The sequence below is a fragment of the Lissotriton helveticus genome, chromosome 2_1 (genome assembly GCF_964261635.1).
Source record: "Lissotriton helveticus chromosome 2_1, aLisHel1.1, whole genome shotgun sequence".
NCBI lineage: Eukaryota > Metazoa > Chordata > Amphibia > Caudata > Salamandridae > Lissotriton > Lissotriton helveticus.
Window position 1 is genome coordinate 1,130,005,147 of NC_136059.1, and position 27,019 is coordinate 1,130,032,165.

Consider the following 27,019-nt stretch of genomic DNA (forward strand, 5'->3'; position numbering starts at 1 on the left):
TACGAGGCAGATGCAGGTGTATGCCAGTCCTATGCACAGGTCTCCTCTTCAAAGACTGGTTGAAGAAGCGGATAGACACAGCCCTCCCAGGCACAGAGTCCAAGCTGAGAAATCACCTGTGAGGAGGCCTGCTAGGTCCCGTTCCCCCAGAAGGGAGGACCGCCCAAGCAGATCACGGGATAGGAGGCACAGTGCTCATCGCAGAAGTAGGAGAACGCCGTCTACTTCGTCTGCCTCCTCTGACCGCTCTTCAAAGAGGGATTATTCCCCCACGCTTTCAGATAGCCCTATCTCTAGGGTCTCACCGATTGATGACATTAATACGTACCATGATGTCCTGCAGAGGGGAGCCCAGAAACTCAACTTTGCGATGTCTGTTCCCCAGGTCACCACGACAGTGATTTTTGAGACTCTTCACCAGAAGTCTGTCTCGTCCATTGGTTCCAGGGATTGTGCAACCTGTCATGGATACTTATTCCTGTCTCCAGCGACCATTAAGGCGGTGCCGGCTCGCATCCAGAAGAAATACAAGCCAGCTACCTCTGACCCGGTCTTTGTTAAGTCTGATCCCCCTGCAGACTCTGTGATCGTAGCGGCAGCACGTAAGACACATGCGGTCACTGCTACATCTTCAGTTCCTCCAGATAAGGACAGCAGATCCCAGGACTCGTGGGGTCGCAAGGTCTGCAACTCTCCCGCTTCTACACTGACGGTATCCAGTGCGGCCGCACTTTTAGGCAGATATGATAGCCTTAAGGGATTCCATGGAGCGCTTCAAATCTAAACTGCCAAAAGAAGGCCAGAAAGACTTTGAAGAGACACTGACAGAGGGCTGTCTGGTGGCGAACCAGATGATTGGCACGGCGGCGGACGGCGCAGTGCTGTCGGCGCATTCGTATGCGCAAGGAATATGCGCCAGAAGGTAGTCTTTGTTATGCTTGACAGGACTTAAACCCGATGCTCAGCAATGCATCTTAAATATTCCATTCTCTGGTTCCTCTCTTCGGCATGCACGCTGACGAAGAGATGACTAGGATTAAAACAGAGTTGGACACTGTCAAGGCGGTTGGGTTGGAGAAGAAGGAATTTATGCGCCGCTACAAATCCAACCAGCGCAAGGGGCCTCAAGAGAGGGTTCAAACCCCTCAGTGGTCCCAGAACAAGAACCAGGGGAAAACCCAGTTTCGAGGAGGAAAGTCCAACAGAGGTAGAGGTGGTCACCAACAGCAGTCTTCTACCACGGCGAGAGGTGGAAAGTCATGAACAGTGGCTTCCTCCGCTGCCGTTGCCCACTCCGGCAGGAGGAAGTGCTTCTCAACATTTAGCAGAGTGGGCCAGCATCACAGGAGATCGCTGGGTGCTAAATATACTACGCAATGGATATGCGCTACGTTTCCGTGCGCTGCCAAAGGACATTCCACCAAAGAAGTCTCGTCCTCATCAGTTAAAGCTGCTTCGAAAAGAGGTGAGAGCTCTTCTCCAAAAGAAAGCAATAGAGGAGGTTCCACCCTCTCAAAGAGGAAAAGGAGTTTACTCCAGATATTTTCTTGTCCCCAAAAAAGATCAGGAGGACAAATTTCGACCAATCCTGGACCTTCGACTTCTGAACAAGGTCATAATCAGGGAGAAGTTTTGCATGTTGGCCCTTCACCAAATATGTCCACATCTGCAAGCAGGCGATTGGATGTGTTCGGTGGACCTCCAAGATGCGTACTTCCACATCTCCATTGCAAAATGTAATCGAAAGTACCTGTGGTTTGTGGTCGGCCACAAACATTATCAATACAAGGTCCTGCCCTTCAGGCTGAAGTTGACTCCTCGAGTCTTCACCAAATACATGGTGGTGGTGGCAGCTTTTCTTCAGAGAAAAGGTCTCTTCGTCTATCCATACCTGGACGACTGGCTGCTGGAAGGTCCATCCCCACTGCAAGTGAGGAGCGACTTCCAGTTTTGTCTGCAACAGCTGCACGACCTCGGGCTGCATGTCAACATGGAGAAGTCAGTGCAGCAACCCAACCAGTCTATCCGCTACCTCGGCTCCGTTCTGGACACAAGCGTGGGAAGAGCGTATCCTTCGAAGGAGAGACTGTCTTCCATGAAGCAGAGGTGCAGGCTTCTGCTCCAGGTGCAGAATACGACAGTCCGTCAGGTGACATCCCTGCTAGGATCAATGGCTTCCTGCATCTTTCTCATTCCCAATGCTAGGCTGAGGATGCGTCCTTTGCAGCAGATGCTAGAGGACTAGTGGGATCAGTCAACAGGTCGCTGGGAGGATCAGATCTCTCTCTCTCCCAGGCAGCGAGATCCTCCCTTTCATGGTGGACTCGGCAGCGGAATCTGATGGTGGGAGTCACTTTTCACCAGCCACTACCAGCACAATCTGTGGTGACAGACGCGTCTCTGCAAGGCTGGGGGGCACACATGGGGTGCCTTCAGATAAAAGGGCGGTGTCAGAAAAGGAACGGACCTACCACATCAACATGCTGGAGCTTCGAGCAGTCCATCTAGCTCTAAAGGCTTTCCTACCAGCAATAGAGTCCGATTCGGTCCTGGTCCAAACCGACAATACGACTACCATGTTCTATGTGAACAAGCAGGGTGGGACTCGGTCGTGTCCTCTCTCCCTGGAGTCACAAGCGATCTGACACTGGCTGCTCGCCCGGAACCTCTCGATGGTGGCGGTGCATCTACCGGGAGAGCTAAATGTCAAGGCAGACGCACTCAGCAGGCACTTCGAAGATCAGCCAGACTGGGTGCTACACGACGAGGTGGTGGCAGATATTTTCCATTGTTGGGGTCGTCCGGATATAGATTTATTCGCGGACGAAGAAAACACAAAATGCCACACCTTCGCGTCCAGATTCCACCGTCCAGGGACAAGTGGGAATGCTCTTTTGATGGACTGGTCAGGGACATTTGCCTACGCCTTTCCTCCTCTGCCCCTGATCCCGAAGGTGGTGTCCAAGCTACTCAGATCCAGCATGACCATGATTCTGACGGCTCCAGACTGACCACGGCAGTGGTGGTACCCGGACCTTCTTCATCTGTCGGTACTTCCACACCGGAGACTACCTTGCAGGCCGGACTTGCTGACCAAGATGGGAGGGAGGATTCTTCACCCCAACCTTCCCTCGCGGAACTTGACAGCATGGCTCCTGAGATCCTGCAATACGGACATTTAAAACTGCCTCCTGATTGCATGCACATTTTAAAAGAAGCCAAGAGACCCTCCACAAGAATGTCTTACGCGTTTAAGTGGAAGAGGTTTTTTCTGTGGTGTAGAGAGCATCAATTTGATCCTAAGAAGGGGCAGAAGGATGTCATTCTCCCTTACCTTCTGTACTTAGCAAGATCTGGTTTAAAGTTTGCTTCTATCAGAGTACATTTATCTGCCATTACAGCTTACAGGACATCACCTAGTCAGCCCTCGTTTTTTCAGATGCAGGTGGTCAAGGATTTCTTACAGGGGTTGAAGAAAGTCTATCCCCCTGTTCGAAACCCTTCTCCTCCGTGGGAGTTGAACCTGGTGTTATCAAAGTTGATGGGCCCTCCTTTTGAGCCAATCCACAGAGCTTCCTTGCAGCATTTGTCGTGAAGGCCGCTTTTCTGCTAGCCATTACATCTGTGCGCAGAGTAAGCGAGATCCAAGTACTGTGTACCAATGAGCCTTAAAATGTTTTCCACCATAACAGAGTAGTCTTGAGGGCTCATCCTTCTTTTCTCCCAAAGTTCTACCTGGAAAGTACCAAGAGCATTAGGAAGACAGATCAATTATTTGTCAATTATGGCGCTATGAGAACAGGCTTCCCAGCCGCTAAGAGATCCATTTCGAGATGGATTGTGTCCTGCATTACCTTAGCTTACCAGCTGGCGAAAAGGCCTTTACCTTTACCTCCTATGGCACATTCCACTAGGGGGAAAGCAGCCACAGTTGCTTTCTTACATGATGTCCCAATGTCAGAGATTTGCAAGGCTGCCACCTGGAAATCAGTTCATACCTTTACGAGGCACTACTGCCTAGAATCTGATTCCAGGGCTGATGCTCAAGTAGGCCAAGCCTCCTTGAGGAATCTGTTTGGATAGTTTTTTGTTCTATCCTAGCTTGGTTTTTCTAAGCTTACTGATCACGTTTCTGTGTTCTCCTTTGCCCGCAGGGAGATGAGGTGAGGCTTGCTATTCTATTCTAATGCTTATGACTATTGATGAGGATCCCCTGGAAGAGAAGAATTAGTTACTTACCTGTAATCCTAGTTCTCTTCCAGGGGTATCCTCATCAAAGTCATAAGCAACCCTCCCGCCTCCCCGGGCAAAGGTCTACTATACTTTGGAGATATTGTTAACCTCTTTGTTCCATGGTTTATTCAGTCTCCGCAAAGAACAACTGACCTAACTGTGACCCCTGAGGCATGATGGGAAGCTGGGGGTCAGGAGTGCCTTAAAGGCACGGTGTCCGTTTATTGCTATGCAGCTACAGGTTAGCTTTTCAGTCTTTTTAGACTGTGTATTTGCAATGCTGCCTGGGACCTTCCTATGCTTACTGTTTTATGAGAATTTCTACTGCTTTCTGAGCATTAAAACAGTTTCTAAACAAACTTTGTTGGTTTTTCTCATGTTTCTAATGCATGTTATTCATGTATGGCGGAAATTCTTTAGCATGATTCAGCTTCTAGTGTTTATTGGGCTGCAATTGCTTGTATGTATGTATGTATATATGTATATGTATATATGTGTATATATATATATGTATGTGGGGCACATATAGTATGGTGTTTCCGGGGTCCCGCGCATGGGCGGGAATATTCTAATGCTTATGACTTTGATGAGGATACCCCTGGAAGAGAACTAGGATTACAGGTAAGTAACTAATCCTTGTCAGCAGGTCTTTTTCAGAAGGCTACATCATGAACAGTTATAGCAATTGTTAAATCACTGGGGTCATCCTCAGACAGATCAGTTGGCAAAAAAGGACCACAAGAAATACTTTCCCTTTATTACGCTATAAAAAAACTTTGGACAAAGTATTTTTAATGATCTACAACTTTGCATATGTTTTTCTGCTGTTTCCCCATGTCGAGTGAGTTCTCTGCAAGGCAAGGAAACTTACAAAATGGTAGCAGTCACCCCTCGATAACTGACAGTATTATTACATAGTGATTCTAAGTCTCTCAGGTCTTCGTGCATCACTACTGTTCAACTGAGAGCTCCTGTAAGTGCAGTGGGCACAAATTCCCACCACTATCTGAAATCCTTGAACTGCGCACCCTGTGTCTGATGACCTGGAGTTTGGTCACTTAGACTTTCCAAAGCAGAGTTGAAGATCCTGTCCTGAAAAACTGCATTTCTTCTTTGCTTGACCTTCGCGGAAAGAGTGAGTAAATCGCACACACTAGCTGTCAAAAAATAGTTTTTGCTTGTCCCGGAGCGTAAGGTGGTAATGTGTCTAATTCAAAAATGTACTCCAAATCTATAGTCCCACTTTCATCACCCCATGAGTCAGTGATTCTAAATTTTGTTTCCAAACCCTACCTCAAGTGCCTAAAGGTCTTCATGTGTGTACGTGCCCTAAGTTCTGCCATGACAGATCTAAAGACCTATGACAAACTCACCAACATTTTGTCCTTATGTGAGCCTTGAAGGGTCTGTTTCCCACCTCTAAGCAAATACTGTTGAGGTGGGTCTCTGTTATCAGACACTTCTGTCAGAAAGAACAGGCACTACTGCCCATCTACAGATGCACTAGCAGATTATTTCGTGGGATAAGCAGTTCTGCCCAATCTCTTTGGTTAAGGCAAGTCTCCTTTCTTTCTTTCTTTCTGCCTTTGTCTGTCTGTCTAATCTAGTATTCTAATTCAAGCATGTGAATCTATCAGTGGAAGTATTGTATCCCTTTTTCTCTTGTCCTGGATATCTAAGCTATTGTGGCCTCTAGAGCGATTGAGGGAGCTCAGATAACAAACATGTACTTAAATAAGTTAATGCTATAATGAAATTAAATTAAAATTAAGAATGTTCAAAGGTGGGGGGGCGCTAGAGGGCGCACTGCGGGATAGCTAGCTAAATTGGCGGCTCCGCCGGACGGGCTAGAAAACGCTAAATATGTCCCGTTAATGGCAACCACCCCCGATGGCAAATACCGCTATCAGAAGGAAGAAGGTATCGAGCACCTAATGGACGTGTTTGCGGACCGGGGACAAAAACGCGAGTGAAGAATTCTGCTATAAAAGTCTGAAGGGGTCACCGGTTGGAACCGGGTAAGATGGCGACCGCCGCCACCCACTGCATCGCACTGCCTGCCCCGCTGTGCTGTGAGGCTGCACCCTGAGACATTGCCACTACCGCCGGAACACACATTCCAAACCCGATTCATAGCCGCAGCCTCTCCCGACAAGCGGATAATTATTTGCAAGTCTAACGAACTGCTGCGGGTGGATTTGAAGGGAATGGCAACTGCAATAGCGACCCCCGGCACGGACTTAACGCTGCGTTTTGCCAGCCTTGGCACTTGCTAGGCACTGGTCGATCACTTCCTGGACTGACCTGTGCTTTGACGCTTCTGGGAGTAATACGCAATGAATATATATACAGGCGTCGGCAAACGATCTAAAGCGCTCGCACTGTTAACTTAGAAACGGCGTGAAAGCGGCAACAAGATGGTGGCGCCCATATCCGCGACTTGTACTTGCCGGGGACCCGAGTATCTGCTACCCAGTTATGCCAGTAGACACTGAGGGACTAATAACTATAACGGAAGAATACACACATCCCACAGCCCTTTGCTAGTATATTATGGTGATCTTCCCCAAGCCATAGAAGTTGGGGACACAGCGATCAGCGCGACGGGGCTGGCAGAGGCGGTGCCCGTCTTCCCACGACAACCACTCCCCTGTACTCTGAGGCGATCCATAGATCCGATCCTGCGCCAATACTGTGACTGGGGCTCCTGTGGAATGAACTGAGGCGGTAAGCACGCTATATTGGCCTTTCAACTGATCCGCGTTATCATATGTGACTGTATATCTCCAGAAAAGGAACGCCTATAATTCAGAATTCGCTAAGAGAACGCCCTAGCGGCTGCTGGAAGGTTCCCGGCTAATAGCGACCCGTTGGGTAGGGGTTTCTCTTCTCTCTGCCTCCAAGCCTCAACAGCTCGCAATACCATTACATGGGATTCGACTGGGGATCCAGTAGGCAACCATATCGAACACTCGGATTTTGAACTACTACGTTGCGACCGCGTACCTATCAAAAGCGGATCTACCGATACACCACTTGTGTCAAACTATACCACACCTGCTAGCTGCATTCTAGCCAAGCCTGTATTCCAACATGGGGAAACCGGACAGGCAACAGCCGAAACTCAACTTCGAGCAGCGCAGAACGACACGTGCGCCTACCTCCCCCTCCGACATGGAGACGGATACAGCAGCGGATGTCACGCAAGGGATGGAATCCATACTCAAAGCTATTCAATCCAGTTTTCAGGACATAAACGGGAAACTGGACCACCTCACTTCTCGAGTGGACAATATGGCGACAAAGCTGGATCGGCATGGCGAAAGACTAGATGAAGAGGAGACCAGAACATCGGCGGTGGAGGACGAAGCACATGCCAGCACATCAAAATGTACTGGCTTTGAGAAGATCCTTGAAGTCATACGATCAAAAGCGGAGGATTTGGAGGCGAGATCGAGACGCAATAACATGCGCATCACGGGTGTGCCCGAATCCACAAACACAGGCAAAATGGAATCCTATGTTGAGGAACTATGTTTGACACTGTTTGGCAAGGAAGCACGATCATCAGTATTCATTGTGGAGAGGGCCCACCACACTCTGGCACCACGGCCCCCACCGGGAACACCACCACGGCCAATTGTAGCACGCATCTTAAATTACAGGGACCGTGATGCGATACTACGCCTAGCGCGGGAGAGCAAAGACTTCATCTTCCAAAACAACCGCTTGGAATTCTACCCCGACTACACAATGGCGGTGTGTAGGAGAGTAGGGTCTGCAATCCTATGATCACCCAGATTTTTGCTTTTTGCTGCACTGGTTTACGACTTTCCCTGGCTGTGGGCCTGCTAATCAGACCCCCAGCCTAGCTGTTCTCTCTATCCAAATTGTACTCAGGTACTGAATTGGCACTGGGCCCTCTCCAAGTCCCTGTACCCAGGGCTGAGGTGTACCCAGAAGTCTCCCAGGGGCTGAAGCATGTATTATGCCACCCCTGGGCTGACTAACTAAACTGACACAACTGGCTGCACGACAGCTGGGGCAAGGTGGTGTACTCACCCTTTGCTTTAGATATAGTATACCTATATCTAACCCTAAAATGGACACACAGATCTCCTGTCAGTCACTCCTATGGCAGGCCTTAACAATCCTGAAGGCAGAGTGCTTGGAATCGTGTGAGATGGTGCTCTGGCATGAGCTGAGCCTGTCTGCGGCTTTCAGGATCCATCCCTCAGCCGTTTCCATGATATCGCATACCATATACTCTTAAGTGCATTATAATCCTCGCGGTTATATGCCAACTCTGGTATCGCTTTATCAAAACATGTCGAGTAAGGTGTCATACGAATTGGAATACTAACCCCTCGCCAATTCTGGCGACGGGGTTAGCATTCCACCCTTCTAGAGGGACACGACATGTATGTAACCCCTAACCCCGGTTAAAAGTCAGACAGAGCCTTAGCATCCACAAAATGGATGCTGCCACCGAGACACAAGTCTGCCCTCCTGCTGCTGGGAGTCCTCCCAGAGCAGGAGATAAGGACAAAGGGTTTCCTGCCAGGGGCGGTGCCAGCACCGTCCCAGACAGGATTTTGTGTATTGTAGGTAGGCAGGGCTTCAGAGGAAGGTGACTGCACGTGGCACCCCGGTGCTCACTGTGCATAGGCTGGCTTGAACCAGTTCCAGGGACACTCCAGACCCTGTGCTGGGGAAAAGCCCGCCAAGGAAGTGGGTGTAACCACCCCCCTCCTGGTCCCACCCCTAGGGCAGGACTTAGTCGCGTGCCAGCCCCCTTTTCCCAGATAAAGGTAGGGACTGGCCCCCTTCCAAATCAGATCATCTTTGAATCCTGAAACTACTTTCCACGAAAGGAACTCAAGACTTCTTCCTAAGATTTCTCCCTTGTGACTAAGGAGTAGTCACCCTGCATCCGCAGGCACCATCTTAAGAACACTGCGGTCTGCTGCAAGTCTCTCCTCCGGATCAAGACTGCCCAGCTCGACGAGAACCGGCTTCCCTGGCACCTCTGACCTCTACCTACATCATCAGTCACGCTGAGATTCGTGGGTGTGACGAGACCTCGAGGGACCGGCCATCTTCAAGACTGCACGACGCTTGCCCAGCACGACTCCCGAGGGACCCTCGACTGAGTGCTTTGGGGTAAGAGAAGCCCCGACCCTGAGCAGCTCCAGCACCGAAGAGCAGCCCCCCAGCATCTCCACGATCGGCGTGGGGCCCTTCTGCTTTTTGCTGCTCACCGCGTTGTTTGGCTACTAGCCCGCTGGCTTGTCGCCTTCTGAACGACGCCCGACGACATCACTGCTGCTGGTCTGGTTGCTCCAGACTGGCTCTTGCTCCCTTCCAGAAGAGGAGCACCCTGGACCCTCCTGGTCCACTCAAGACGCCATTTTGAGTCCACCGCGTGGGCTTGAATTAGCCAAGGCTTGTTGCCCAATCCTGGGTAACTTCGACGCCGACAGCTTCATCCATCGTGGGACAGCTCGCCTCTCCATCCTGGTCGCCGAAAACGCCTCCTGGTCCGTGAGATCTGCAGAGCCAGCGTCGCCCACTCACCTAGTAGAGGTGACTACCATCCGGTGCCCTCCTGGTGCCCACTGACTACTGGCTAGTAGTCACGAACTTGGTCCCCTCTGCTTTCAGGTGTCATCCTTCTTCCAGATCCAGGCTTGGATCAACTCGAACAATCTTCACTGGTCGCCTGCCAGCATCTTTCTTCCAGGCTCCTGGTCCGGCAACGAGGATTCCCGACGTCTTTTGGGACCTATGCAGCTGCAGCCCCTGGGCTAGGTAACTTCGGCACTTCGGTGTCCCAGCATAGCCTCACTATCCAAGGGTCAGGATCCACTGTCGTTTTCTCCCTACCAGGTCGGGTTCGCCCGTGAACACTAACTTTACCTTTGCTAGCTTCCATAGACTTTGTCCCGCATCCCGCGTGAGAGTGCACACTCTGCACCCGAGTCCCCTAGGTCTCCTAGAAGTAATCTAACGATTCTATAGTCAAGTCCTAGCGATTCCAAAGCCTATTAGTACTGTACTTACCTGCTAGTAATTTCGCATTCCACTTTTAGAGTATATGGTTTTTCGTGCCCCTCGGGCATTTGTATATACTGTGCTAACTTAAGTATTTTCGTAAGAGTTTTGTTGTGTGCCTAGCACCCTGTCCTCATAAAGAGTACAGGGTTGTTGTGATTCTAATAAATACACTGTTTATTTTCATAACACTTGTGTGGTGTCCTTTCACTGGGTGTTCAAGGGGTAATGTGACGGTAAAACAGCTGGCTTAACACGCCCTCTAGAGTCTTAGCCTTAGACTGCTCGTAACCATGCTACTAGGATAGCTGGTCTATAAGGTTGACTTACAACCAATCATCAATAAGGGTTGTTTGGACTGATATATAGTGATCACTAGAATAGTGAACACTGCACATCAGGCCAACTTCTCACACGGTGCAACAGGCACGAAGGGAATTCAATGCAGCTAAGGCCAAATTGCGCGACCTAAAGGTGGACTACGCTATGCTATACCCTGCACGACTGAAGGTGACCTGGGAAGGCAAGTCGACGGTGTTGACCACACCCAAGGTGGCGAATGACTATATCAAAACCATTGCGACCTCTCGCCGGTCCAGAGACAGACAAGACCAAGATAACGACAAGGAATGAGGTGATCCTGCGAGATGTATACTGGCAAGGATGCAATAGCTCGACAGCATCACAGACTGACATGACATGGTCCTCCCTGGATGGGTGGCATATGCTATGGACCACGATGAACTTCTCACGAGCGGTAAGTCCATATTACAGATTTCACTAGACTGGTATGCCTCGCTATTGTATGGAGTTTTGGTTGCACGCCCGGGCAGGATCGGTCTAGATGAATAGATGCCCTACCAGACCCGCCAGAGGGAATCATTCATAAAATGGAGGCACTGTGAGATGGAGCAGTACACACCACTAGCCCTAGACTGTACTCCAGAACATACAAGGGTTAAAATTAACCAGGAGGGGCAGTGGGGAAAGCAGCCTAGAAGTGTCACTGCAACAATCGCTAACAAGTGCTATGGGGGATCCATTTCTGGCATGGCACTGGAAATCTGCGATGACTTAGCCTATTCCCAGTCTTGTCTCACTTGGCAGGTTAAATACAAATGTAGAATGCAATAGAACATTTACACGAACTTCCTGCGTATCTGAACAGTAGTAAAGATCGCATATTAGTAAGTGCTTGCATTCTGGAGTAGCTTTCCTAGGTGATATGCGGAGGCGACTTGGGAACAGTGGAGGAATGTGGGTCGCTCTCCCTACCTGGATACTGACATTACTATATAAGCACCAGCTCTATGGCTGACACCGAATCTTGATCATTGACTGCACAGATCGGAGAACTGTTTTTGAGCTGCTGATGTGTGCAGTTGCGAGGTGCATTGGAACTAGGCTGAGGCACCCGCAATGTTGAGGTTATTCAATAGACATTAAATGCTTGCTCCAAACACTGTCATCACCGCAAACGTGCCTCAGTAACTCTTATACATCCTGTAATAGACTGCACCAGTGTCGGTTAAGCTCAGATTAATATTGACTGTGAGATGTGTTGATCTGTTTTCTGTCGCATGATCTCCCAACCAACTGGGGGTACTGCCTACTAGTGCCCATTGGCTCCTAATGTCCTCCACCACTGTGTTTTGTTGAGATTTAATGGTTTTTTATGCAAAGGTTGTTCATGACTAACGTAGCCCGTCCACATCCGATACTTCGAATGGAGATGTGTAGCCCAGGCGGACCCCCCTATGGGAAATCCCCACGAAATGTTCTTGATGTTCGATGGTTTATTTGGGGTATGGCATCAGCAGGATTGGGCTGCTGTTGTGGGTGGGAAGGGAACCGTTGTGGGAATGGTTTTAAGTTATGGATTTGTCTGCTTGAGATGCACTGCCTATACCCTTCTGATATACATTTGTTGCTCCCTCACAAGTGCCTATACGGGCTCTCATAGGTTTGATGGAAGTGACTTGGTCCTTGAAAACCATGATGTTGATTTTATTATGCACTACATGTTACGATGGCTGACGCTTCATTGACTACACAGCCCTTGACTTTCCTCACCTGGAACATTAAAGGTTACACAAATCCCCAAAAAATGTGCAAGATATTCACGTGTCTAGACAGGTGGCACATAGATATTGTTATGTTTCAGGAGACACATAAGGCTCCACATGCAACCGCTCAGGTGGGTAGGAGATGGGCGGAATCCACTCACTGCTCACGATATTCCTCATATTCCAGGGGGATATCAATCCTGGTCAAGAAAGGTACGAATTTCAAGATAGACACAACACTTTTAGAACGTTTGGCAGATATGTCATTCTAAAAGGTAGATTGCGGGGACACCCACTTACACTGGTGAATACATACGGCCCAAATACAGATGCGCCTGATTTCTAACATGAAATATGGCAGAAGCTACACTCAGCTGGCGAACAAACGATTCTCTGGGGAGGTGATCTTAACCTAGCGCTAGATGACGAGCTAGACAGATCGGGGGACACAACGGAACATCACACACAGGCTCGCTCCAAACTACTAGACATGATGCTAGATTTACGTATCACAGATGTATGGAGAGCCCGTCATCCAGGCATCAGAGAAGCGACACACACTTCGGCCGCCCATGGCAGTTGGTCGCGAATAGATTACTGGCTGGGTTCTGATACTCTTCTATTGTGGACTAAAGCGATCGAACACATGCCCAAAACCCTCTCAGACCACAACCCCATTAAACTCTCTCTGAATTTTCCCAACTATGTGCCGCCCCCGTATAGCTGGAGGTTCAACGCTACAGCATTGACCGATCCAATATATGCAAACACCATAGAGAAGGCAATAAGGGAATACTTCCAACACAACGAGAAATTCACGGAAGATGCAGGCCTCTTATGGGAGGCTTTCAAAGCTACAATACGTGGTGTCTGCATCAGCACAACAGCTGGGATACTAAAAGATATACAAGCACAATTAACCAGGTGTGAATCAAAGCTCAGTATACTAGAACATCAATACGAGATAACACCTACCCCGGCCACACTTGCTGAAATACGAACCACACTAACTGAACACTAATCATTCGCGGAAGACTAGGTTAAATACCTGAGCAAAAGGCATTCTGCCCGAGTCTATGGAGAAGGTGGACGACCTGGGCGAGTACTAGCGACCAAAATATGTGTGGGCCGGGTGCCCAATGCGGTCACACAGATCAGAGAAAGGGATGACCAAGTATATACGGATCCCGCAACCATTTTAGAATGCTTCGTTCAGAATTATAGAAACCTGTATCAGTCAAGGCCGATAGCGACGCCACAAGAAACGCTTCAATACTTAGACGATATCACCATTGCCTGGCTGTCTGATTCACAGAGGCGGTATTTATCACTACCAATCACAGTGGAGGAGGTAACGGAAGTGATCCAATCTCTGCCCAACGGGAAAAGCCCTGGCCCAGATGGGTTCACTTGTGAATTTTACAAAACATATAGAGACCTCCTGGCACCCCGCTTGGTTGCTATGTTTGGGGCTGCACATGAAGCTCAGATATTACCAGCTACACTCCGAGAGGCGTTGATAGTGGCACTCCTTAAACCGGACAAGTACCCGGAGAGCTGTAACTCCTATTGTCCTCTCTCCCTGCTAAATGTAGATTCAAAAATACTCGCCAAAATACTCGCAGTGCGACTGCAACCACTCATGCCGAACTTGGTCCTTCCAGACCAGTCAGGTTTTATACCTTCCCGCAACACTACGCATAACACGTGAACACTATTTGCAGTTTCACATTATCTGGACCCGACGGTGAAGGCCGTGGCTGTGATGCTAGATGCCGCCAAGTCCTTTGACTCTATTGAATGGTCTTACTTAATTACCATACTGCACAGGATGGGCTTTCCACTGATATACATTCAATGGATCCAACTATTATACACAAAACCCACCGCCAGAGTCAGGATTAATGGCTATGTCTCTGAACCCTTTAACATAGGAAGAGGGACAAGGCAAGGCTGCCCATTATCACCCCTACTATTTGCTCTAGCCCTGGAACCCCTGGCCTGCATAGTAAGGCAGAAGAGCCGTCATCTCGCGCTGCAATTTCCGAATAGGCCTCTACACATATCACTATATGCCGATGATATGTTATATGTTCGGGACTCGCCACGTAACCTAGATCCCCTCTTGCGTACATATATCAAATTTGGAGGGTACTCGGGATTGCAGATAAACTGGGAGAAGTCCTCGATTATCCCACTTACAGACACCGCTACACCGCATGCAGTAGAATACCCATTGGAATGGCAAACAGACCCCATAAGATACCTGGGCATATGGTTTCATAGAGACCCCGAAGTAGTCATCAGGACTAATTATGGTAGAGCGATTGAGGCCCTCGAGGACAAAACTAAAAGATGGATTCAACTCCCATTGTCCTTAGCCGATCGCACAGCGATAGTTAAAATGGTAGTACTCCCCAAACTCCTTTACCTTTTTAATAATATTCCCATTCAACCGCCAAGAGAAGTATTCAAGCGCATCACCACGTTGGTCCTGAGGCTGATCTGGGCAGGCAGGCAAGCACGCATCGACCGAACTACTTTGACACTGCCAACAGCCAAAGGGGGGTGGGGGTCCCAGATTTCTTCCTATATTATCTCTGCGCACAGGCACAGTATGCAGCCTTCTGGTTTCATAGAACCCCATATATGACTCATGTGGCTGTTGAGGACGGTGATGCGGATCCCATTCCACTCGACGCCATCATCACACACGACAGACCGCCACTTCACAATAAGGACATCAACACCATAGATGTTACTAACGCAGCATGGAAGAGGTTAGGCAAGCTAGCCCATAAATTACCACTCTACGCTCCAGCTCTTCCCCTGCATGATCACCCAGCATTGTCGGTGACAGCTGAACCAGTGGGTATGGGCCTATTAGCACAGGTAGGACTGATCTCAATGGGAGATTTATATAAAGATGGACCCTTCCTCGCAGAACCCGATTTAGCCTACATACAAAACCCATCATTGCTATTTCAATTCACGTTCCATAGGTTGAAATTGGCAATTCGGCACCTCTATCACACCTTTCCAGAGGAACCACCCACCTTGGATACACTACAATTGCTCCTAACGTCCCCGAACACGTCTCACTTAGTATCCAGACTTTATGCATCAGCTCAAACAGAGATAGGGCATACCTCTGCGAAAGCTCGGGAACGATGGAACCTGCTATTGGAAGACCCCCTAACTGACAGACTGGGAAACTACTTGCACATTAACCACACTTTTAACGCCAAATGGAAACTTACGCATCATTCATTTTAAATATTTACACCAGGCATACTATACCCCAGTGTCTCTGCATAGATACGGTCTAAGAGAAGACTCGCACTGCAAATGCTGTTACTTTCAACATGGTGATTTCATACATTTGGCATGGCACTGAACGAAGATCCAGGCTTATTGGCTGGAAGTTACTACTAAACTGGCCTTAATGGTGGGGATACCTCTGGAGTGCACCATTCGCTGTTGTCTCCTGGGTCTATTGGGGAAGATGAAGCCGATGCCACGTAGGTTTGGTGCAGTGGCCCTGCTGTTAGCCAAACGCAGAGTCTCAATGTGCTGGGACAGTAAAAAGGTGCCAACAGTCAAGCAATGGCTCTGCGATATGACTTATTGCCATGATACATTATGCACATATGAAGAAATGCTACCAGCTAGGTCCAGGCCAAAGGACTATTGGGTATATCTCACTGCATACCTTAATGCTCAAGAGGATGAGTGAATGCTGTTTAGCCTAAAGAAAAAATGCAACTGCGATGAATATTGGGATATGATCATTGTATAGGCACTTTTCATCCACATATTGCAATAATGTAGGGAGGGGACGGAGTGCGATAGCAGACTGATCCAAATGGTTTTATGTTTGTGTTCCACAGTAAAATTAAACCCAAGACTCAAAGTAACTGTTGACGCGGCCGGCCCATGGTGGTTGTAGGCGTCTTGCTGTGTACACTACAATACAGCCACATAATTCTTAAAGAATATGCAAGTACTTGTTTACTACGCTGCCGGCCTTCTTTAAGGTTGTAGGCACTGAGCTGTGTTATCGATCAACCGTATAATGAATAAAGGTCTTGGAAATTAAAAAAAATTAAAAAATGTTCAAAGGTAATGTTTAGGTTAATTATAGAATTAAGCGTGATTGAGGACGGATTATTGAATCCATTTAATAATTATTAAATTTTAGATTTAGTATATGTATAAATTGGGTATTTTAAAGGCTAAGATAGGATGATGAATTAATTACTAAATGGTAGGTTTAGGTTAGATTGCAGTCATTACAAAAGTAATCTATTAATAGGTTAGGCTATTGAACTAAATTAAAATCTAAATACATTTAACGAAAACAGTATTCGTATATTTTTTGTTTGTGTAGAGGTAAACAGGATAATAGGTCAATAAAAGCAATGCCGAGATCTACAAGTTAATCGTTGAATACATTGATTGGCGATGTAGTGCAAGGTAAAAGTTATATCCTTTAAGTTGTTAAACAGATCTGTACAAAAATGCCTAAGTAGCTTGTTGTTTTTAGGGATGTACCAACTGTGGACATTACATCTAATGGGGAAATAGTCTTATTGAAATTCTTGTTGTAAATTGCTGTGCAAGCTAAGGAAATGTTTTTGTGTTGTGGTTTGTCTGATCAAAACACTTGAATAAGCTTTATGAGTTTAATGAACAAGTAACTTGCCTTTGGTAACTCTTAGGGTGGATTGGGGCACACTCATTGCACAACCTTGAGTCGAGTCCCGATTTCAAACACCAAGGGCACAACCCTTACTGGCTCATTGCCTACATCTGTTTGCGACCGTCCCAGCATGGTTTGAATCCTGTAGATTTAGGTGGAGGCCTTGTTCCCTTATACACTGGATTGAAATTTGAAAACTTTTCAGTACCAATGAAATGGGGAGATGAGGTCTGGATCCATGTTCAAAGGCACAGAAAGAAAGGATCAGATGGGACATAGGTTTGGCGCTTTTATGCTCCTCAGCTCTGTTTCTTCAGGATGGAAAAAAGCTGGCATGAAGCCTCGCAGTGCCACTTAAAAGCATGTGTGAGTCTTTGAAGTGTTTCCATATCCTGTTTGGTGCCTGGAAAATATTGTAAAAGTGAGGAATATGCGGCTAGAAGTATCCATCCGAAAGCTTTTACAGGACTGGTTAACACAGGTTAAACCACTTTGTTATTTTGCAGGGTAGCCGTGGAGGAACACCAAAACCTAAACCAAGTGCAAAGAGATGTGAAGACATTTGTGAACAAGTCAGACAGAAACTTGTTGACCAAGTAAATATAATGTGTTTTTTACTTGTGATGTTACACTAGTTATATGATGATTATTTTTATTTCTTTGTCTGTCTGTCTGTCTTTCTTTCGGGCTTTCTTTCTAGCTTTCTAATCTACTATTCCCTGCTTACTAATCTAATTCAAGCATGTGAATCTTATCAGTAGAAGTATTGTATCCCTTTTTCTCTTGTCCTGGATATCTAAGCTATTGTGGCCTCTAGAGCGATTAAGGTAGCTCAGATAACAAACATGTACTTAAATAACTTAATGCTAAAATGAAATTACATTAAAATTAAGAATGTTCAAAGGTAATGTTTAGGTTAATTATTGTTTAGGTTAATTATAGAATTAAGCGTGATTGAGGACGGATTATTGAATCCATTTAATAATGATTGCATTTTAGATTTAGTATATGTATAAATTGGGCATTTTAAAGGCTAAGATAGGATGATGAATTAATTACTAAATGGTAGGTTTAGGTTAGATTGCAGTCATTACAAAAGTAATCTATTAATAGGTTAGGCTATTGAACTAAATTAAAATCTAAATAAATTTAACGAAAACAGTGTTCGTATTTTTTTGTTTAAGTGTAGAGGTAAACAGGATAATAGGTCAATAAAAGCAATGCCTACAAGTTAATCGTTGAATACATTGATTGGCGATGTAATGCAAGGTAAAAGTGATATCCTTTAACTTGTTAAAACAGATCTGTACAAAAATGCCTAAGTAGCTTGTTGTTTTTAGGGATGTACCAACTGTGGACATTACATCTAATGGGGAAATAGTCTTATTGAAATTCTTCTTTTTTTTTTTTTATTTATTTATTTTTTTTAATATTTCTTTTTATTAAAATGGAAAACATAAAGAAACAATACAAGGCAGTACATTCATAAAGCTGTCACATCAATGCGAGGGATGAGGACATACAAATGCAATACAATCAGCAGAATCACAGGAGAGGCAGGGGAGAGCGGCTCCGGAACAGGAGAAATACTTAAATGGTTACGGAGGAAACATCAGGTTGGGAGGGATGCAGTTCAGTCCCTAGATCCGCGAGGGGGGGAGCACATATCTCACCACGGTATGAGTTCCATTGGTTCCAGATCTTCCCCCATTTACGAGGTCTGCCACGGGCAACGTACACTGTCTTCTCTCTGAACATGCACCAATCCATGTTTTGTTTCCATGCCAGAACCGTGGGCGGCCTCTGGGCGCCCCATAATTGGGCTATGTCTCTCTTGGCGATCATATTACCCAGGATTACCCACCGAAGCTGTGCCACATCGTAATCATTCGGCTCCCACACGTTCAACAAGCACCGTCTAGCCTCAGGCATGGACATCACACTCGTGGCCTCATTCATAACCTCATGCACGCGATTCCAATAGCGCACCACCGCAGGACATTCCCAGATTATATGGAGAAAGGTACCCACGAGACCAAATCCACACCTACACAGCCAATCCAGGGAAAATCCCATGTGCACCAGACGCGGACCAGTCACATAGACCCTGTGAAGAATTTTGAGTTGAACAAACCAAAGGCGCGCTGGGATTGCCACCTCCTTAGGGGAAGACACTGCCGCCTGCCAATCCTCGTCGTCTAGCTCCAAGCCATCACTGGTCCAGACCTCTCGGAGGCGACATAGAAGGTCAACCCTGTTATTTATCAACTTTTTATATATTAGCGAAATCGTGCTGTCCGGGACATACCCGTCCAGTATTCGGTCTTCAAGCGGGGACGCCTCCGGAATATCCACACCCGATGGAAAAACAGATAATACCGCATGTCGAACTTGCGCATAACGAAAAAATTCTGTAATATGCAGATCATACTCTACCCTCAGCTCCTCAAACGTCTTGACCCTACCTTTGGTCCACACAACATTCACCCTGCTGATACCAATTACGTCCCACTTATCGAATCCCTTCGTTTTCCATAGGGACCCCAGTCTCTCAGACGCATAAAGTGGGGTCGCTCGGGTCAATTTATCCGTCCAACCCAGGGCAGGGCGGCTGTGGCGCGATACTACACCTGTACCGCTATCATGGTGGGGCCCGTGAGTGCCCTCCCAACGGATCTTGCGTACAGGGCCCTGTTGTAGTCCCCGCCGGGTAACAACCACTTATCCATCTCAAACGCAGGATTCGGCGTGGGACTAGAAGTACAATGGTTAATCGCCCCCATCTGAGAGGCCCAGTAATAACGACGAATGTCAGGAAGCGCGATTCCGCCATCGTACCACGAAAGTGTCATCTTCGCGAGGGCAATACGGGGACGTCCCCCCCCATAACAATTGCCTCTGTGGACTTTCAACCTCCCGAAAATAGCTAGCAGGCACAGTGTCGAAAGTATTCTGCAACGCATATAAGAACCGGGGCAGCAACATCATCTTGAACAACGCCGCCCGTCCTAGAGGAGATAGAGGGAGCCTACGCCATGCAGCAACGTCAGACCTGAGGCGCTGAAGCGGGGGCAACAAATTACGATCATAACGGAGTACGGGGTCCAAGGTGATAATGATACGTAAATACTTGAATCCCTCCCGCACCACCTGTATAGGACAGCCACGAGGCAAAAGGGGAGCGTCGCCCGAGAGAACATAGATACAAGACTTAGACCAGTTAATGACAAGACCGGAGTTTCTACGGAAGGAGTTCAAGACGTCGAATAGAACTACCAACGACTTCCGAGGTGACGTGAGATACAACAGGATATCATCCGCGTACAAGGACACACGGTCTTCAAAGTCCGAAGTCCATCGAATGCCCTTCAGAGACGGCTCCCACCGCAGCCAGGCCGCCAGGGGTTCCAATGCGAGAGCGAAAAGAAGTGGGGACAGGGGGCAGCCCTGGCGCGTCCCCCTGCCAAGGGCAAACGGAGCGGAAACTCGACCGTTTACAACCACTTGAGCTAAAGGGTCAGTATAGAGTAGCTTCACCCAGCTGATAAATACAGGGCCGAAACCGAACTTTGCGAGGGCCGCCCAAAGATATGGCCTTTCCAGCGTATCAAACGCCATTGTGGCGTCCAAAGAAGCCAAAATGGCCGGCTCACGTAACGTCGCCGCCCTCGCGAGGGCGCCATGCAGGCGCCGGAGGTTCAATGCCGTATTGCGGTGTGGTATAAAGCCGGATTGATCAGGGTGAACCAAGTGGCCGATGACGGTTATTAAGCGGTTAGCAAGCAGTTTGGCCAGAATCTTAGGCTCAGCGTTTAAGAGAGATATGGGTCTATAAGAGGTGCAGCGGTCGCGTGGCTTCCCCTCCTTATGTATTACAACAATAGACGCCAGTCTTTGATCAGGGGGGAGGGAACCCGCTTCCAACGATTCCAAAAACATCGACCTAAGATGAGGGGCTATCGTATCCGGGCGAAGCTTGTAGAGCTCAATGGGGAGTCCATTCGGGCCCGTGGCCCTTCCCGACCGAACCGAGCGGATAGCAATCGCATCCTCCTCAACTGTAGGTGTGGCATCGAGGAGCTCTCTTTCAGGGTCCGACAAACAGGGCAACGCGATATCCCGCAAAAGTAGCCGAGAATCCTGCTCAGGTTTATCTGACACCGGGGAGTAGACATCCCGTAAATACTCCGCAAAATACTCCACTATCTCAGCAGGGCCAGTTATTCTCGCTCCATTCGCACTCTCAATCACCGGAACCACACGACTAGCACACACCTTCTTATCCAACCACGCAAGTAGTTTCCCCACTTTGTCACCCACATCATACAGACGTCCTTGCTGCTCTCTGCTCATCACTTTTGCAGCGTCAGTAACCAGTGCTCTATAATCGAGTTGCTTAAGACCATGGAGATGCAGCCTATCGTGGGTAACCCCCAATTCCAACTCCCCTTCCAAAGCAGTTATTTAATTTTCAAGTCGAACGACCGCCTCCTGTTTACATTTCTTGACATTGCTGACTAAGGAAAGGGCCTGGCCCCGAATAACAGTCTTGTATGCTTTCCACAATGAGACAGAAGAGGATACGGAGCCCACATTCTCCGCAAAGTAGTGATCCAGCGCTTTAATCAGTTCCGCCCGCACCTTAGGGTCCCGGAGATACCAGGGGTTAATCGGAGCCACCCGACCCTCCGTTCCCAGCTTTGTGTCTATGACCAACCATAACGGGGAGTGGTCCGAAACACCCCTGGCCAGATGTTTAATCCCCCTGATAGAGGAGGCCTATGGGGAGGGCATCAGCACGTAATCTAGTCTGGAGAGGCTACCGTGGGCGCCGGAATGGAACGTGTACTGCAACTGCCCCGGGTGGAGCAATCTCCAACAATCGACCAGTCCCAGAGTGTCCAGGAGGCCACCCAACCATGATTGAGACTTCGCAATTTCCCTGGGAGGGTAGCGATCGCACGTCCCGGACACCACAGAATTAAAGTCCCCACCCACCACCAGCTGACCCTCTGGGACCCCCAGGATCACTTTCCCCAAATCGGCAAAGGTAGTAGTCTGCAGGCCAGGCGGAACATAGACGGAGAGCAGGGTAATGACCCTCCCCTCCCATCCCCCAACAATGGCGGCGTACCGCCCCCTATCATCGAGGATAATATCATCAACCTCAAGAGGGAGGGAGTTCCGAACCAGAATACCAACCCCCCTTGAGCCGGAGGTAAATCCGGAGTGCGCTAAGAGACGATAACCACGCCTGTTCATAGCATGGCACGTATTGCATATTAAGTGCGTCTCCTGTAGCAACACCACATCAGGGGATAAACGTTGTAGCAGTTGTAGTACCACTCCCCGTTTTATCCTATCTCCCAACCCATTGATGTTCCAACACCATAACCTCAATCCCCTACCCCCATACCAGAAACCAGCCCCGCCCCGCCCCCACCACAGATGCAACACAGTACTCCAGGAGATCATCAATACGTTTCCTCGAAAGAAACAAAAGAACAGTAACTTCACCCCACCTCCCCCCAACAAACACCCAACACCATACCCCCCACCCTGCACCCCTGCGTGAGACTCGAAAGCCACCCCAACTTGCAGTGTGCCTGTCGCCCCAACATATAACTAATCTACGAAAAGAACCCTAGAGGAGGAAAGACTCACCCACCCCCCGCCCACCCCCCCGAAAACAAAAATACAGTAGCACTCGAATTTGCATAGCATCAAACCACTGCTGAAAGTCAATGCGTAGATCCGGGAGCCGATTCCTGCTCCACCGGGCCGCCCTCAGCCCCTCCGGAATGTTCAGAGCGTTCTCGCCGCATGGGCAGTGTGTCAAGCCAGTCTCCTGCAGCCTCAGGATGATCAAAGAAGAATGTCCGATCCTCGTATACCACACGTAGCTGGGCTGGGAAGAGCATAGCATACTTCATGTCCCTGTCTCTCAGTCTCTTTTTCACCCCTTGGAACCCCAGTCGCTGTTTCTGTACCTGCTGGGTGAAGTCCGGGTAAAAACTCACTGTAGTGTTTTCAAAGGCAGTGGGACCACTCTGGCGCGACGCTTGCAGGATCGCGTCTCTGTCCCGAAAGTTGAAAATTCTAGCAATAATGGGTCGCGGGGTGGCCCCCTGCTTGGGCTTCCCTCCCGGTATCCTATGAGCCCGTTCCACAGCGAAGAACTTACTGAGGCCCTTGGGAGCGAGGTGGTTCACAACAAGGTCCTCCACAAGCAGGTCGACCGATGAGGCATCTGATTTTTCAGGGACACCAACCACACGAATATTGTTCCGTCGTGCACGGCTTTCAAAATCCTCCAGGCGACGAGAGAAAAAGTTGTGTGAGGATCGCAGGTTGCTGACCTCCGCCTGTAGATCAGAGACGTCAGTGGTGAGACTGAAGGTCTTCAAATCAATTGATTTGACCTTTTCATTGGTCTTGGCTAGATCTGCCCTGATCAGAGTGACATCAATAGCAACGGTGTCCAGTTTGTGGGCCAGGGCTTCATACTGTTGACCCAGCGAGGCCTTCATGCCAGCAATGGCGCCCATGACGTCTGTTAGCGTCAAGTCCTCACCCGTCAAGGAATCATCTCTGACGTTGCTCTGGGGTTTATTCCGTCCCCCCGGAGAGCCCTTGGAGAGAGTGTACCTGTCCATAACGTTTGACTGTATGGAACTCCCACGGAGAGCCGGCTTAGTCTTGCGCTTCTCACCGTCGGGCTTGGTGGCCATCTTGGATACAGTGCCCCGGAGGGGAGCCTTGGACCTGGTGAAAATGGCTACACACGATGCGCCCAAAACTGGTCCGTAAGATAAAGTGGGCACTTCACGTCACACGATGAACCACAATAGGCCAGCACGGCACTCGAGGTGGAGTAGCAAAGCAGAATGTGACCAGGGCAGGCAGGGGCAGACCAGAGTCGGAGAGGTCTCAAAGCCAAAAACGAAACCGAAAAATGGCCGAGCAGAGGAGACTCGGGCAAGCCGTTGTTGTTCGGTTACTGCCCGGCTGGCATAGAAATAGAGTCCGGGGCAGCACCGAGGAGCAGGCCAGAAAAGTTCAGGAGCCCGTAACTTCGGCTCCCAAAGTCCAAACCGGAATCTGAAAACGACTATTAGGTCAGCAGGGTTGTGCCATTAACGACCCGTCGTCGTAGCCAGGATAAGATGCAGGATAGGTGGCGGAGGTGGCGAAGGTCCGGGAGCCCTGTGCTCACGCGACCATCCCGGTTGCGCGCGAAGCTCCTCCTCCTTATTGAAATTCTTGTTGTAAATTGCTGTGCAAGCTAAGGAAATGTTTTTGTGTTGTGGTATGTCTGATCAAAACACTTGAATAAGCTTTATGAGTTTAATGAACAAGTAACTTGCCTTTGGTAACTCTTAGGGTGGATTGGAGCACACTCATTGCACAACCTTGAGTCGAGTCCCGATTTCAAACACCAAGGGCACAACCCTTACTGGCTCATTGCCGACATCTGTTTGCGACCGTCCCAGCATGGTTTGAATCCTGTAGTTTTAGGTGGAGGCCTTGGTCCCTTATACACTGGATTGAAATTTGAAAACTTTTCAGTACCAATGAAATGGGGAGATGAGGTCTGGATCCATGTTCACAGGCACAGAAAGAAAAGATCAGATGGGACATAGGTTTGGCGCTTTTATGCTCCTCAGCTCTGTTTCTTCAGGTTGGAAAAAAGCCGTCTTGAAGCCTCGCAGTGCCACTTAAAAGCATGTGTGAGTCTTTGAAGTGTTTCCATATCCTGTTTGGTGTCTGGAGAATATTGTAAAAGTGAGGAATATGCGGCTAGAAGTATCCATCCGTAAGCTTTTACAGGACTGGTTAACACAGGTTAAACCACTTTGTTGTTATTTTGCAGGGCAGCCGTGGAGGAACACCAAAACCTAAACCAAGTGCAAAGAGATGTGAAGACATTCGTGAACTAGTCAGACAGCAACCTGTTGACCAAGTAAATATAATGTGTTTTTTACTTGTGATGTTACACTTGTATTATGATGGTTACACTGATTGCAATATTGACTTGCTAATCTGAAGCAGCTCTTTCCACAGGAAACCGGTGGAGATTACTCTTTGATTACTCTGTTTCATTTTATCTCATGTAGCGTTTGCAGGGAGAGGAAAATCCTTTAGCTTTCGCAAAATGCTGCACTTGACAAATTAATAGAACAGGAAACTCAGAGTAATTAGGGCTGTTCAGAATGAAAACATTGTCGGCAAGTGGTTTTATTGGGAAGAAAAGTACACCTATTACCTGTTAATGAATCCCAACAGGATGACCGGGAGGAGCGAGTCTGGCTTGCATTCTCCACCCTACAAACCTTTAAAAATGTGAAAATACTACATTCACAGGCCCAGCAAAGCAAGAACCCTGGTGTAGGGTGCAGCAAAGATTACAAAATAGCTTCACAATATGTTGAATACAAAATAGACTAGGACAATAAAAGTGCATCATGGATCTTGAGTCCTGCCTGCTTGCCTCATGAAGGTTTGAATAACCTAGATGTACTGCTATTTTAATTGCTTCATCAAACTGCCATATTTAATGTTGTGATTCCCGCCTTAAGAAATGGAAATATGTGAAGTGTGTAATACATTAACAATCCCAGTGCTGGTGAACTTTGTAGCCTCAGAGAAGTAACCTTTGTTTTTTTGCAGATCGCTAGATAATACCCATTCTTCTGTTCCAATATTAAACCCCAAGGCCGTTTGAGTAAGTATGATACGGTCCTTGTTTAAAAAAATTAAAATATCACAATTGTCACCTCAGTGAAAATAAATCTATTTTAGGGTCTCGCCTACACACCGGCCTTAGCTGCCTGTTTAGGAAACCCCTCTTGTGGACCATACAGCAAAACTTAAACCGTGAGCTTTTTGCCAGCCCATTACTTACTAGTGGTTGGCTTTCTTGTCACTCCCCTTTGCTTGTTTCTTATTCAAAGACGTTCCTTCCTCTTCTTGTGATTGTCCCTCCCCTGAGGCATACCCTCTTTACCATTGTATTTATTAGTTTGACTTGTATTCTTCTACTGCCCTCATTCAAGAAACTTTTTTTCCTCATCGAGCACTAAGTGTGTGTGCATGTGTTTTACTAAGTATTTCCCTTGTGTGCCAATTCCACCGTTACATCTCTGCCCCTCTTCGAATATTTCCTGGTGGCCCTTCCTTAGGAGTTTTCTTTAACTGTAGCTTTTTTTGGCAACACTTTTTTTCTTGATTTTGCAATTGTTGTCCCGATCACCTAATTACAGGCTTATGTTGGCTTCAAGTGACGTTGCTTGATTTTCTTTGGTGTCATGTTACAGTTCCTGAGCGTTATCAGCTGCCACTTTCTTTCCAGTCTACAGATGAGCGTGATAACAGATCTGATTTCTGGCTCTTGCTTCATTTAAGTGAGCCAACCGCTTGTTTTTCATAAACAATGATTAATGTTTTTTTTTTTTTTTTTGGGAATATAGTTTTCTTTTTTTTTTTCCTTACATAAACAGGGTACACATAAACATACACGGGTACATATGCTCTTTCTGGCGCATAGATCACTGCGCCTGTACACTATACATCATCGACAACTGGGTAATCTATGCGTTGTTTTACTCTGTTGGGCGGTTAATTCTACGTCCCATTGGGCTAATAGTTCGTATTCCATATAACGGTGGACTTCTTTCGTTGGCTCTTAGCTTTTTCGTGAACATATAACATGCAACATGTAACATATAGTTATTGGTTGGTGGTTAAAGATCGGCGTACAGCCTCTTGTTTCTATCTCATGGTATATTTGGCTACGGTGGTTTGAATGGGTCTAGTGCCCTATCTAGCGATGACCACATCTGTCTATTGGGTTTCTTCCAGGGTGTGCATCTTAACGCTGTTTTGTCGGCGCCTCTTAGGAATTTAACCCAATTTATCCATCCTTTAAAGGTGGCCTTGGAGGTGGTTTTCTATTTGACTAGTA

At 47.8% G+C, this 27,019-nt stretch overlaps 1 protein-coding gene across 2 annotated transcripts in view; it reads left to right on the forward strand.

Moving 5' to 3' along the window:
- HAUS6 (HAUS augmin like complex subunit 6) overlaps window positions 1–27,019 on the forward strand; it is a 393,765-nt gene that overhangs the window by 259,983 nt on the left and 106,763 nt on the right. The window contains exons 14-15 of one of the 2 annotated variants that reach the window (XM_078675969.1): window positions 17,562–17,651; window positions 24,929–25,018. In XM_078675969.1, the coding sequence (XP_078532095.1) occupies window positions 17,562–17,651; window positions 24,929–25,018 (180 nt within the window). The remainder of the gene's footprint in view (window positions 1–17,561; window positions 17,652–24,928; window positions 25,019–27,019) is intronic. The other variant, XM_078675970.1, reaches the window with a different exon arrangement.